The sequence below is a fragment of the Clupea harengus genome, chromosome 10 (assembly GCF_900700415.2).
Source record: "Clupea harengus chromosome 10, Ch_v2.0.2, whole genome shotgun sequence".
Classification (NCBI taxonomy): Eukaryota; Metazoa; Chordata; class Actinopteri; order Clupeiformes; family Clupeidae; genus Clupea; species Clupea harengus.
Genome location: NC_045161.1, coordinates 25344163 through 25359015, shown reverse-complemented (window position 1 = coordinate 25359015; position 14853 = coordinate 25344163). Strand labels below are relative to the sequence as shown.

Here is a 14853-nt window from a genome sequence, read left to right as displayed (position 1 = left end):
TCCATTGCTACTAGACTCTTTTTCACCTCTCTATTGTTGTGGAACGAAACCATACCAATAGTAATGTTTCCTAGCTGAATCCTATTTCTGTTACACCAATAGCGGCCGAAAACGGTTGACAACATGTTAAAATAAAAGTCTGGTGACTGTTGAAAATGAACGAAATTAAAAAGCCAACCATAATTTGCAGGTCTGACTGTCGTATTTATGGTGACGTAGATTCTAATTTACAACCGTGATATATAGGTCTATATATTTCACTGTCTTGGCTTACATAGCCAAGAAAAAAAGTGAGTTCACACATAATTGTATTAACAAATGTGATTCTAACTGCCTAACTTTTGCAGCATCAGTCTATTGGACTTACAATCCATGCTATTGGGAATACAAATCCATGAAATTTAGTGGGTATTTATTATTACTTAATTTTGCAGTGTCACAAGTGCCGTAAGAATGTTTTTATTTTATTTTAAGGTGAGACATTTCTTTGAACAATTGTGAAATTGGTTTGATGATGTACCACACTAAAGCATAGAAACACAACCTAGGGTAACAACATTGGTGCAATGGGGCGACGTGTTAGGCCAACATATATTTTTAGAGCATTAAATGTCAAATACCTCACCGCTATATGGATTAAATCCAAGTAAAATCGTTTCGCTCAGTATTCTTGGTCTTTTACTTTGAATTTTAACCCTCTCTCATCCAGAAATCGAGACCGGAAGCGACCTGCACTATTTATGCTAGTTTGCTGAAACCTACAAACTACTAAGCGGCCGGCAATGCAGGTAAGAATGTGTCCAGTAATTGATTCTTTAGGAAATAATTGTATACGCTCTCAATACATAGGCAATAGATAAACGTTTCTTAATAGATTCAGATTCTATTTGCTCTTTATAATCATTGTTCCAGCGCTAGACACCTTGATCGTCATAGATAGATAGCTTCACTAGCTAGCATAGTAGGTTAAATATAGCAATGTGATAAACTTTAACAAAAAATATCATCATTCATTGCCTTATTTCTAGCAACGTGAAGAGAAACAGCTGGAGGCAGCCGTCGAATCGCTGACCAGCAGAGTTGCCCATGTGAAAAATTCCCTGCAGAGTTTTATCTACAAACTGGAGAATGAATATGAACGACTAACATGGTAACTATCAGAAAATATGATTACTGTAGATATAGCTACTTTAGTTATATCTTACAAGCTGGCTGGCTGGATAACTAGCTGGGTACTTGTTAATGTGTCTGTCGCTGTAATGGTATTTAAGATGGCATGTCGAGGGGGAAAAGACATTCTGAAAGTGAAAAGTTATTGAGGCCGAAGAGGTAATGTTGCCCTTTATGTTGACTAACTTTTTTATCTCGTTAATTCTAGGCCCTCTGTGCTGGATAATTTTGCCCTGTTGTCCGGTCAGCTCAACACAATCAATAAGCTGTTGAAAAATGATAAGACCCCATCATTTCGAAACCAGGTCGTAATCCCCTTGCTGTTGAATCCGGACCGTGATGAGGACCTTGCTGTAAGTTTTCCCTGTGGTGTCGTCTGTGTCTGTGTCTGTGTCTGTGTCTGTGTCTGTGTCTGTGTCTGTGTCTGTGTCTGTGTCTGTTTGTGAGAGAGGTGGAGGGAGAGGGAGGAAAAAAGAAAGAAAGAGAGAGAGAATTTCTTTCTGCCATGATTGCTCAAATCTAATCCCTCTGATAAATAACTTCACTTCCCACTCCAGAAACTGACAGAGCAGCGTGTCCCCGTATTCAGTCATGAGATTGTGCCAGACCATCTGAGAACCAAGCCAGACCCAGATGTGGAGGAGCAAGAGAAGCACCTTAGTACTGAGGCTGTCCGAATCGGACCAGATGCTGCACAGGTAACTTTAATAGAAAAAAAAACAGCTTGGCTATGTTGTACAGTTTTCCTTGACATGGAATAGGGAATTAGTTCAGAGGTGATGCTATTTTCATCCTGATATACATTTTGGATTTCTTGACAGAAAATATGGTATTTTATCCTTGAATAATTGTACCACCATTTTCTCAATTCAGAAACAGATACAGACACTGAACAAACTGTGTTCAAGCTTACTGGAGAAGTTGAACAACCCTAGAGAAGATCGGGAATCGGAGAATGCAGGTACCATTCATGATAAATCTGTAGGAAATCAGTTTGCCTATCGCACGCTCAACCACAGTCCACAATGCAGATAAACAGGTGATGAAATGAAGTAGGGGAAAAATAAAATGTTCTACAACAAATTTAAAACAAGTATCTGTTGTATGTGTACCAAAAGACCTAGTCTTTCATAGTGCAGTGATTACAAAGATCGACTAGAGACATCAGAATCTGGCTGTGTCCTCCAGCTCTACGCCAGAACAAACCATCCTTCAACCCCGCGGACACCACTGCACTGGTAGCAGCCGTAGCCTTTGGGAAGAACCTGTCCAAATGCAGACCTCCTGGACCCGTGGCTCCTGGACACCCAGGGCAGGGCCCTATGATGACTGGCGGTCCTACCCTGCAGCAGGTCACTATCGGCGGAGCCTCTGGCCACCAGGGGGCCATTGGAGGACAAGGGGCCCAGCAGACTGGACAGCCTGGTATGGAGCTGTTTAGAACCCTAAAGCTATTTAGAACCCTAAAGCTATTTAAAGACGTAACTTTTGTCCACATTCTAATCTCTACCACAGTGTTTAGGTATCAGTCAGAGATGAGGGAGATGTCTAGAGTCTTAAATTATTATCAAAAAAATTCTGAAATATGCCCTCTTTATCAACTGTCACACAGGGAAAATGCCGAGCAACATTAAGACGAATATCAAGTCTGCCTCAGCTTCGATGCACCCATACAACAGATGAGCTTCACAAATCAAGGTCTTGGTGGATTGATGAGAGAGAACTGTGTTGTGTTCATTACATTTGTTTTTTGTGTTTACTATAAATCATGTTATGTCATTTGTAAATAAATGTTCTTTGTTGTGGTTCTTTGAAAAAACATTTGATTTTGGTGGGATAACATTCACCAACGACCTCACATAAATGCAAATACCAAAACTGAACACTAGGTGGGGATAAAGGATCATTACTACCAACCAACTCCCCTAATGTTCTGACTCTTCTATGTTCATCAGCTATAGGAACCTACCGACCAAAACAAATGTGACCCTATATTATAATATCTATTCAGTTCAATTTCCATTTATTTATATAGCTCCAATATTTCAATTGAAATAGTCTCAAAGTGCTAAAATCCTCCAGAGCAAGAGCAAATACTTGATTTTATAAAGTGAAATATTTGTTTTAAGTTCTATGTATTTTATCTTGAGTTGATACCAGGACACCTCTTTCAGTGCCTTGCATAATTAATGTCAGGCAGGTGGAGCCAGGAGTTCAAAACTCGCAAATGGTTATTGTAAAACCCTGTGTTGTTATTATATTAGTGTAAACCTTGACATGGCATTGTGTAGGTATTGTTTCCAAATGAAACCAAAATCAATTAACATTTGTAGCCAATGTAACTGCACCAGAATTTATTAATGAAAACAAATTCACAATAAGTCTGTCTAAATCATTTTGGAGGAAGACCCGGGCTTGTTGTTGATCTCTTAAAAAATATCAGTTCTCTAGCTACTGTTCTGAATGGCTGGGTCTTGGTTAGTGTCATTTGAAGATGGCATCTTAGATCTTTCATGGTTTGAAGTCTAATTTTCATTACTAAGGGAGAGGTTTTTGAGGCCCATAGCCTTAGGCATCTCAAATGTTTTAATTGACTTTACAATGCGTTTTGGGAACTTCCACTTCTTGAGTGATGACCTTTCCATACGAGGTGTCCTTTCCATTTCTTCTTCACTCGACTTCAGAAGCATTTTGGAATCTTTCCTGATAGGTGATGTTCTCATGGTGGTATCCAAAGATGTCTGTACCACCAAAGGAAGCCCCCACAGCTGGTACAGCACCTTCTGTTTGATATTGAACTCCAGCTTGTTTCTCATCCTTTTTCTGAGAATCAGAGCCCTGGCTTCTTCTAAACATTTCTTGGATGGTGGCTGACCAGGGACATTCGCCCTCAACATCTGTAAGGATTTGTGACGCACTGTGGGTGTTTTCATGCTTTGCTCGCAATGCTCCTGTTTCAGGTTCAGGTCTATCGGGTCAAGAGCTACCTTGTTGAACCCTTGTGCTTTTGCTTTTCTGCAGGAGAGTATGGTCACATCTGGTTCACTGGCACTCTTCACAGGGCTTTTGAGAGCTGGTGTGAGTACCTCCACCAACCCTGCAGATGATATTTGTTGTTGACTCAATGATATCTTCTTGTCTGTCATCTCCACACTAATGTCTCCCAGAGTGATCATCCCATAAACCATGTCCTTGCGAGCTCCTCTTCCCTTTACTGGACTATTGGGGTTTTGAGAGTCCTCTTGAGAGCTGTTGTCTTTTAGATTAGCCATTTCCAATCTCAGGCAAAAATGTGGTCTTCTGGCAGTGATATTTTCTTTAGTTCCATAACCGTGAGAGTTAGTGGACTGGTGCTCCATGAATGATTTTAGAGACCAAGTGATTGGCTTAGGAGGTGCCCACCGATGTTGCACCAGTTTTTTATCAATTTGAGGTTCAAGAGCCTCTATCAGCTCAGAGAAAATTGGTTGATGTGTTCCATTGTCATAAGAATCCTGGCTGTGACTTGTCAGTGGAACCACATTTTCAATTTGAACTCTCCCCATATTGTGTTTCAAAGACTGTTTCAGGGCATCTGTCGCCTCCTTACCAAGATGTGCAACAGCAAGTGCTCCATCAGTCTTGGCTGCCGTTATGTTCTCTTCACTTTCATGTTTCAGGTCTTTTTCAGCCTGACCAACAGGTGACTGAATAAACTGAGACTGAATAAACATAAGGGGGTTTGGTTGCTTGTTAATAGATTCTCTCACTTTTACATATTTCTCAAACTTATTCCGTTTTTGATCAAAACTGTCGTTGGAGCTATCGTGAGGGCTATCCTCTGAAATCAAATTGGTTTCAGAGCAGCAAATGTTCTCCACTGCCCTGCATTCTTGAAACGGTGTGTCTTTTTTCAGTTTTAATCCCCCCCGAAGCAGCATCACCACAATACGAACACGCAATATAGCACGTTTCCACAACTGCCTCTGTCGATTGCCATCCAAGACACTTTTTGAAGATGCTGCTACCGTACTGATGATGGCAGGTGAGCCTTGGGCAGACATCTCATCGAACAGGCTAAAATGACTTCCTGTGGGACAAGGGCTGGATGATGGAGAATTGCTTGTAATTGAGATGGTAGAAACGGAATAGTCTGATGCACATATACCAGACCTGAGGTTCCACTCTTCACTTTCACTACTTGTGGGGTCATGACTGTGTTTTAAGAACATGTGATCTCTCTCTGAGCTCTGGGCACTGAGTGTGTCGTGGTGTTTTGGATTATAAGAGAACTGATCAGATACATCGGAATCCTCAGACTGACTGGAGTAGGCATTATGTTTGTTGTCCTGCTCTCCATCTGAGAAATTCACACAACTTGCTCTGATCTCTTTCAGTAACTCCTCACTGTTCAGGCAGTTTGTGCTTAAGGTGTCTATTTGTGAGGAGACATATTTCAGCAGCTCTCTTGAGAAAGCAGACAGACAAACAGACAGATGCAACCATTACTTGTTTGGTTATCATAATGACAGTGAAAACAATGTAACTACTAAGTAGCTCAATCTTTGGGGAAAGAAAAAGGTAGGCTAATTATAATTTCCATAACATGTATTACAACATTTCAAACAATCTTTTTATACTTACGAATCTGGATCAAGGCCATCTTCAACCTAAAATAACAACAAACCGTAATTATGTTTACTTTATGAACCCCCGTGGATATCACATGAGCTCGCTAAAAGCAGTTCTGCTCTAGTCCAATCACATCTGCCTCTAATTCCACTATCATAGTGTCTAGTTTGGCTACTTTAATGGCCTGAGTAGCTCTATGGTTACTCACCTCCAGACGCCATCTCCCGAGTAACCAAAACAGAATCAGAAGCAGGCAAACCACGCATGTGGCCGTTTTCCAGCGGTATTCCAGGTCGGTACATAAAAAAATTAATTGGTTTAGAACATCATCTTGATCTTGGTAATTTGAGTACATGTTCAGAAGGCCGCTCCTTTCGACCCCGACTGGATGATGTCCATCAATCCATTGCGTTTTCCACGACGTTCTGAAGTTTCGAACTGTTGTCAAATATTTGAAAATCGCTGTCGCCTTTGTTGTGATCCACACATTCCAAAGGAATCTGGAATTTTAAATGATTGTGCATTCGATCCCGGCGATGCCAATGAGACTCTCAGATCAGATTTGCAGGACGTGTACACAAGTAAAATATATTTTTTGAAGCTTTCAAAACGTAAAGGTTATTTTCAATTAGGCTAATCCTACAGACACTCAAACTGTCATAATTCCATAATTCAATAAAGCATTGATCCAATTCCTCTTCAGCTACCTCACTCAGAACCTAGGCAGAGTATGTCAATCAATCAATCAATTTATTTATTTGATCAAGAGGGACCGTGTACATTCATGAACATTAAAATGTAAATGCACCCAATTATAGCCGAAAGGCTAGTTTCTATTGGCAGTCCCCCTGCCACAGTGAAAAAAGGCATTAACGTATATATCAAACATAACATTGACAATATATCAAAAATAAAATCCCAATATACAAGCTCCACTTAGTCCTTAACCATGGGTAGAAGGGAAAGAACAAAGTGGTAAACAAAAATAATTCTACTGCTTACCCACTAATGATCACATTTTTGGTTATTTATCATATATTTGAGAATTCTTTTAAAGCAGTTGAATTAGGTTGATTATCTAATGTTCTGTAGGAGATGGTTCCATTCCCGGGCTGACCTAACTGAGAAGACCGACTGTCCAAATACAAGTTTTTTTTAAGGAATTTCACAGTCTCCTCTTGCTGCCCCTCGAGGAGCAGTGGTTGCTGCTGTTCTGAACTTGACTAGGCTGCATAGTGGTGGGGGGGCCAGGTTAAACCGGATTTTGAACATTAAACAGCAGTTATCTTATCTATAGTTAATGTGATCAGGTTGTCCCAACTTAAAAGTCTGTACTTATGGAGGACTGAACAGTGATGGTGTGATTTAGGTTTTTTGTATTTTAAGTATTTTGAGAGCCTGTTTGTAAAGAGACATGACTGGTTTAAGGGTAGTGGAGTTGGCAGTAGACCAGGTGGGTAAGCAGTAGTTAATGTGAGATAAAATCAGCGATAACATGTACATTTTAGCAGCCTCGGTGGACATGTGATTTCTAAGATGCCTAAAGTTGGAACCTTGAACCTTGGGGAACACCTGTAGACAGATTTTTGAAGTCGGATAATACATTGTTTATTTTAACACACTGAGTTCGAGTTGATAAGTATGATTTGAACCAGTTGGATGCAGAAGAAGAAAAGTATGAAGTATGTTGTGGTTGACCGTGCCAAACGCTTTCCGGAGATCTAGAAATACTGCACCCACAACTCCTCCTCTATCCATAAGGGACTTGACCCTTTCAATAAAATAGAACGTTGCAGTCATGGGGTGTAAAAGCTGATTAGAGTTAAGATGATAAATGAGTTGCTCTACTGCTAATTTTTCCAAAACTTTGGACATTATGGGAAGTATACTAATAGGTCTGTAGTTGGCTGCTGAGTGAGGATCACCATTTCTAAAGATAGGAACTATAACTGCAGGTTTCCAGTGTTCTGTAAAACACCCATGTTCTTGAGAGAATGACAGGTTAGCAATATGGGTAGTAGGCTTTTTTAACAACAGGCAAAGGTCTTTAACCATGGCAGAGTCCATTTCAAAGATGTCCTTTGATTCTTTGGGTTTGATTGATTCGATGATGTTCTCTACTTGTTCTTCAGATACCCTTTCAAGGTTAAATATGGGCACAGTTGGATTATGAGAAATGCCACCATACTGCTGGTGTGAAGGGAAACTGTTGGCAACCGCAGCCACAAAATCCACAAAATACTCATTTAGCATTTTAGCCACCATGGGCGGATCATGTGAAAGACTGTCATTGACCCTGAGTTCTATCTGTTTTCTAACATTGTTTTGTCCAATTCATTTATTTATTTGTTGCCATATTTGTTTAGAGTCTCCTTTAGAATTTACGATTATTTCAAGGAAATCATTTGCCTTGGCTTTTCTAAGTTTTCTTGTCACCTTGTTTCTTAATGCTGTAAAAATGTGCCTATCAGTTATCCGTTTGGACTTCAGGGATGTTTTAAGGGCTCGATCCCTATCTCTCATAATTTGAATAACATTTTCATTTATCCATGGCAGAGAACTCCTTTAATGTTTCTTTCTTGACTCCTTTGAGAAATATTTGATCGTCTTATGTATTTTTTCAGTAAAGCATTGGCTAGTAAAGCTCACATCATTTCAATCAAGTATCTCATCCCAACTAATCTTCTGGATAGCATGCATCTTCCTTTTTGTTCTTTGGTATCCTCATGGAAGTTTGAGTCGGACCATTAATGGAACGCTTTACACCATTAACTTTTCTCGACATTAAGATCAAATTGTGATCAGACAGTCCAGTGATAAGATTATACATTTGTGTTATTCTGTCTGGTCTGTTGCTAAAAAATAAATCTATCTGGGTGGAGGAAGTATTAGTAATACGGGTTGGTCCATCAACCAGTTGAGTTAAATTAAAGCTGTCAGTAACCTGTTTAAGAAATGTTCTTGAGGATTTATCTACCCAGTTGGCATTGATGTTGCCACAGATTATTATCTCTTTGTTAGAATCACATTGTTGTAATAGTTAGGTCTCTGAATTTATCATAAAAACTAACAGTTGCTGAGGGGGGCCGGCATATTACAATCAGGGTGAAAGACATTTCTGGAGACAGAACCATATTAAGACCCAGACACTCCAAATCACAGTTTGTGAATAATATTTCATTGCAGCTAATTGAATCCTTTACATAACACAAAACACCACCACCTTTACCATGTTTTCGATCATTTCTAAAAATGCTGAAACCAGGCACAGTTATGGCTGCATTGGGTGAAGTTTCATGTAACCATGTGACCGCTAAATAATCGATATTTGACTCGTGTAAGAGATGCTGAACTTGTTCACATTTAGAGATAATACTTCTAATGTTTATATGACCACCTAAGAGTCCTTTTGGTTTGCTCCTAGCGTCCCAAATAAGTTTAGAGTCATTGACAGTTTTAAAGATATTCCATTTGCGTTCCTTGATTATAGCTCTATTTATGCGACTGTTAAATAATGTAGGCATAGAACAGTGAACTGCGGGTTTATCAGTTTCATCATCAATGGCGTTGAGCAGCGAAAGTCGAGCTGCTTCAGTTTGTCCATTTTCGCTCCCTGGATTTCTTGCCGCGTTGACAGCCGTCTCCTCTCCGGAGCGCTCCACCAGGTCGGGCCTCCAGCGCTGACAGTCGTCCCCCCCCCCCCCCAGGATCAGGATTCCTGTCCAGACTCACTCCATGGCTCGACCGGTACCGGTTAATGAAATATGAATATAGTAGCCGATGCAAGCCGATATTCCAAATATATGATAGGCTATTTGGTGCAATCAAGAAATTAGGAAATGTGTGCTTTTAGGAAATTATGAAAACACATGTCAATACTCAGCGGTTAAGCAGCTGTCTGAAGTTAGAATCTGCATCCAGCTATTTAGAATCATAAAGCTATTTAGAAACATAGCTCCTAAATAGCCACAGTGTTTAGTTATCCGTCAGAGATGATGGAGATGTCTAAAGTCTTAAATTATTATCAAAAAATTCTGAAATATGTCCTCTTTATCAACTGTCCAACTCGCACACAGGAAAAAGGCCGAGGAACATTAAGACGAATATCAAGTCTGCCTCAGCTTCAATGCACCCGTACAACAGATGATATTTACACATCAAGGTCTTGGTGAATTGATGAGAGAGAGAACTGTATTAGGGTCATTAGACTTTAAATTATGTTATGTCATTTATAAATACATTTTCATTGTTGTGGTTCTTTGAAAAAACTTTCGATTTTGGTGGGATAGCATTCACAAACACCCTCACATAAATGCAACTACCAAAACTTAACACTAGGTGGGGATGGAGGATCATTACTACCAACCAACTCCCCTAATGTTTTGACTCTTCAAGTTTTCATCAGCTACAGGAAGCTACGTACTGAAACATTTTTGGCACTATATAATATCTATTTTAATTTATTTATATAGCTCCAATAACAATTGAAATAGTCTCAAAGTGCCCAAATCCTCCAGAGCAAGAGCAAATACTTGATTTAATAAGGTGAAATATTGGTTTTAAGTTCTGCGTATTTTATCTTGAGTTGATCCTAGGATACATCTTTCAGTGCCTTGCATAATTAATGTAACAGGCAGGTGGAGCCCGGCTATTGATACCAGCCTTTCCCTACGAGGTGTCCTTTCCATTTCTTCTTCACTCGACTTCGGAAGCATTTACATTTACATTTACATTTAGTCATTTAGCAGACGCTTTTGTCCAAAGCGACGTACAAGGGAGAGAATAGTCAAGCTACGAGCAATAGAACCTGGTGTAACAATAAATACTACTTTACAAGTACTCTACCAAAGCATTTTGGAATCTTTCCTGATAGGTGGTGTTCTCATGGTGGTATCCAAAGATGTCTGTACCACCAAAGGAAGCCCCCACAGCTGGTACAGCACCTTCTGTTTGATATTGAACTCCAGCTGGTTTCTCATCCCTTTTCTGAGAGTCAGAGTCCTGGCTTCTAAACATTTCCTGGATGGTGGCTGACCAGGGACATTAATCCTCAACATCTGTAAGAACGGTGGGTGTTCTCATGCTTTGCTCGCAATACTCCTGTTTCAGGTTCAGGTCTTTCGGGTCAAGAGCTACCTTGTTGAAGCCTTGTGCTTCTGCTTCTCGTGGGGAGAGGATGCTCACATCTGGTTCACTGGCACTCTTCACAGGGCTTTTGTGAGCTGGTGTGAGTACCTCCACCAACCCTGCAGATGATATTTGTTGTTGACTCAATGTTATCTTTTGACGCTTCTTCTTGTACGTCATCTCCACACTAATGTCTCCCAGAGTGATAATCCCATCAACCATGTCCTTGCGAGCTCCTCTTCCCTTTACTGGACTATTGGGGTTTTGAGAGTCCTCTTGAGAGCTGTTGTCTTTTAGATTAGCCATTTCCAATCTCAGGCTTTGGTGATTTGCTGCCGGTGTAACTGGTCTAAAGTACCAGAGTGTCTGGCCGTTTCTCTCATGTTGTTCATCAGCAACACAAAAATGTGGTCTTCTGGCAGTGATATTTTCTTTAGTTCCATCACCGTGAGAGTGTCTGGACTGGTGCTCCAGGAATGCTTTTAGAGACCAAGTGACTGGCTTAGGAGGTGCCCACCGATGTTGCACCAGTTTTTTATCAATTTGAGATTTAAGAGTTCAATAAATTGTGTTTCTCGCGACGTTCTGAAGTTTCAAACTGTTGTCAAATATTTGAAAATCGCTGTCGCCTTTGTTGTGATGTACAAACATCCCAAAGGAGGCTGGAATTCTAAATGATAGTGCATTCGATCCCTTTTTGTCTAATTCATTATTTGAAAGTGATATATGAATGTAGTAGCCGATGCAGATATTTGAAATATATGATATAGGCTATTTTGTGCAATCAAGAAATTAGGAAATTAGTGCTTTTAGGAAATTATAAAAACCCATATGTCAATACTCAGCAGTTAAGCAGCTGTTTAAAGTTAGAATCTGCATCCAGCTGATGGCACATAAGCGTCTGACATCATGTGGGCTTGTCGTGGGGGGGCGGGGTGCCCCGCTAACAGCCTGCAGCCAGTAAGCAGTCCAATCCTGCCATTTCACCGGCTGCACTGTCATGCAGAGAGGCCACCGCTGCGAGGGCCCGGCGCTCTGTCGGCACCCCGGCTGTATTTTGTCCATTATGGGCAGCGCTCCGGCGCTGAAAGTAATCCAGCCGGACGTCGCGCAGTCTGGCCTGATAATGTCAGAGTCGTTAAGGGAGACGATGAGGAAGTTAGTGCTGACGTGAGGGGGGCCTCGCGCCGCGCCGCTCCTGGTCTGTCCACTCCAATCCCCGTCCCACTGGGCCACACCGCGCCGCGCGACCAAGAACAATGACCGCTTCCCCGCCTTGCCGTTGCACAGGTCGCTGGGTGACCTACTTACACCATCTCTCTCTCTCTTTCTCTCTATCTCTCTCTCTCTCTCTCTCTCTTTCTTTCTGCCCCTTTCCTAATCCCAAGTCTCTTTCCAGACTCTTTATCTCACTCCCTCTCCCTGTCTGTCTCTCTCCTCTTTCTCTCCTTCTCCACTCTCTCTGTATTTCTCTCTCCACCCTCTCTCTGTCTCTCTCTTTCTCCACTCTCTCTGTATCTCTCTCTCCACCCTCCTCTCTCTCTCTCTCTCTCACTCTATGTCTCTCTCTCTCTCTCTCTCTACTCTCTCTGTATCTCTCTCTCTGTTCTTTCCCTCCGTCTCCACCCTTTGTCTTTGCCTTCTCCACTTCTCTCTCTCTCTCTCTCTGTCATCTCCAGTGACTCCCCTTAGACTGTTTGCAGCCTCTCTGCTGCTAGTGGACCTTGTTCAGAGTCACTGCCCCTGAGCACCAGCCAGACCCTCACAGTATGAAGCCATCCTTGCTTTTTTCTCACGTCACCTCATTCACTGCCCTGAGAAGCAAAGGTTTTTCCTTTTGGCACTGTGCGCTCTGTGAGGTTTAATAAAACTGGCCCAAGGCTTAAGCACTTGCTACTTGCACACAGTTAGCATATTCAAATAAATGGTATTTAAGGGCTATTGCCTTCCCAACAGGCTTCAGCTGTGTTGTTTTGTTTTGTGAATAATGTCCCCATCTGTCCCCATCCCCATTTCTGTGATGGAATAAAATGTCAACCAAGAATCTGGTCAGTATCACATATGTTTCTTTTCCTGTATATCCCCATAATCTTAACTTCTCTCCTCTCCTCTCCTCCCCCATGTTCTCCTCTCCTCTCCTGTATTTGTGCGATTCTAGTCTATTGTTACCTCATAATGGTCTGCATCTGACCCGTCTTGCATTTTGGACTTTTAATGCCAAATTATGTCTTCTCATTTTGGCCACTAGAGGTCAGCAATATTTCATGGTTAAGTGCATGATCCATAGTACCACATTACAAAGTTTCCAGTTCATGTGGAATTTATATATTTATGCATGCATTTGCAATCACAATATATAATAGGTGTCCTGGTAGCATTTATAGAGTTAATTGTCTCATGAAACCAATAAAATTAAGAATGCATTTCTTGCATATTTTTATCCTTAAGGCAATAGCAATTTAGATGATGTATAACCACTTTAAAGCATAGTAATGGCACAGTCTATGTCCAGTTACATCAGCCTCTTGACAGCCATACAGAATAATCAGAAATAATTATGCATCTTGCATTAAAACAATAAAATATAGATGCCTTCTCTGCTGCGGTTGCATGTCTCTGATTCAGAGATAATTCATTTTTTCAATTTCAGTAAAGGCATTTTTCCATGTTGCATTGGCCTGCGGAAACCCTGGGCCCCTTCGGTTGGAGGCAGTGAATGGATGTACACTGGGGACGGTCGGGAAACTCAAAGTGACAGGCGCCTCCCGCTACGTCTCCCCTGGTCTCCCCCAGACCCAGATGTGAGTCCTTCTGAAAATCATCAGCTACAGCTGGCCATGTGCATTCCCAATATGACCCCCAATCCCCCACCCCTTTCTCTCTTTCTCTCTTTCTCTTTCTCTTTCTCTCTCTCTCTCTCTCATTTACTCTCTCTGAAGAAGAAAAAAATTGGTCCAAGCACAGAGAAACAGCTCTAACACATACAGACTCACACAACCATGCAACCCAGCTCAACTTCACACTCCGGATGGTCAACGGAAGTGACTTGTCTTCTCACAGCCCATAAAATGAGCGCATCAAAGGAGAGCGAGAGAATGTTTAAAATTAGTTGAAAGTAGGCTACATAAATGTCTCCCCTCATCACTAATTGCAAATGTGGTGTGCTGTGAATGCTTCCCCAGCCCAAGACCCCTCTTGCCTGGGACACTGTGTACATTTGGGGTCCCTCTGACACCAGTGATGGAAGTACTGTACGTTTTGCACAATTTTTGTACAAAGTCACATTTTGAGGTACTCTGTTTTAATACTACTTTATCCTTCAACTCCACTACACTTCAGAGGGAAACTACTTTCTACTCTACTACCTTTCTTGGACAGATTTAGTTGCTACTTACGATAAAGATTTAGATGAAAATTGTACACAATGGATAATATAAAAACCTCTGTTGAAAACAGTGGTTTTCCAAACTTTTTGGCTTCTGACGTCTTACAAAAAGCAATGTGTAGTCGGAGTCACATTTCAGATGTCTATGAGTTGTTACCAGCTCCACCAAATAGTGATCTTTCCCTCTAAAATTCTCACATGGTTTCATTTCAGTAAATATTCAAAATGATCTAATATCTCACCAAAAATCAGAGATTGGAGAAGAAAGTCCAAAAACGAAAAACATCAGAACTGTATCAGAACTTAGTTTTTTCTTCTTTCCTCTCCCATTAATCGTCTAATGACCCCTCAGATGTATCTGGTGTCCCTGTATATTCAACTGTTTAAAAAGTAGCTCAAACTAGGTCTGGTACCAGCAGCTACAGCTACAGTGACATGGAACATGCTGCTTACACACTGACACTTTAGTATTAATAATCTAATGATGTCATATACAATCTCTCAGAGGGCCCAGACCAGTACTTTTTTATTTAATACTTTATCTACATGTTGTTGCTAAT

General features: G+C 41.0%; 2 protein-coding genes and 1 long non-coding RNA gene across 3 annotated transcripts; 2 read left to right on the top strand and 1 right to left on the bottom strand.

The window, feature by feature from the left end:
* The first annotated feature begins 692 nt into the window (after positions 1 to 692).
* med8 (mediator complex subunit 8) lies at positions 693 to 2961 on the top strand. Its single transcript, XM_012821643.3, has 7 exons — positions 693 to 788; positions 1029 to 1150; positions 1379 to 1523; positions 1728 to 1868; positions 2044 to 2131; positions 2359 to 2595; positions 2783 to 2961. The coding sequence occupies exons 1-7, from the start codon at positions 783 to 785 to the stop codon at positions 2851 to 2853; spliced, it is 810 nt and encodes a 269-aa protein (XP_012677097.1). The 5' UTR covers positions 693 to 782; the 3' UTR covers positions 2854 to 2961.
* A 290-nt stretch (positions 2962 to 3251) lies between these two features.
* On the bottom strand, positions 3252 to 6246 carry LOC116222045. The gene is made up of 3 exons (XM_031574567.2): positions 5990 to 6246; positions 5794 to 5819; positions 3252 to 5616 (listed from the first exon to the last, which is right to left on the bottom strand). The coding sequence occupies exons 1-3, from the start codon at positions 6134 to 6136 to the stop codon at positions 3696 to 3698; spliced, it is 2094 nt and encodes a 697-aa protein (XP_031430427.1). The 5' UTR covers positions 6137 to 6246; the 3' UTR covers positions 3252 to 3695.
* LOC116222046 lies at positions 5846 to 14156 on the top strand. The gene is made up of 3 exons (XR_004164421.2): positions 5846 to 6073; positions 13559 to 13709; positions 14091 to 14156. It is a non-coding gene; the product is annotated as an uncharacterized LOC116222046 (long non-coding RNA).
* Positions 14157 to 14853: the final 697 nt, after the last annotated feature.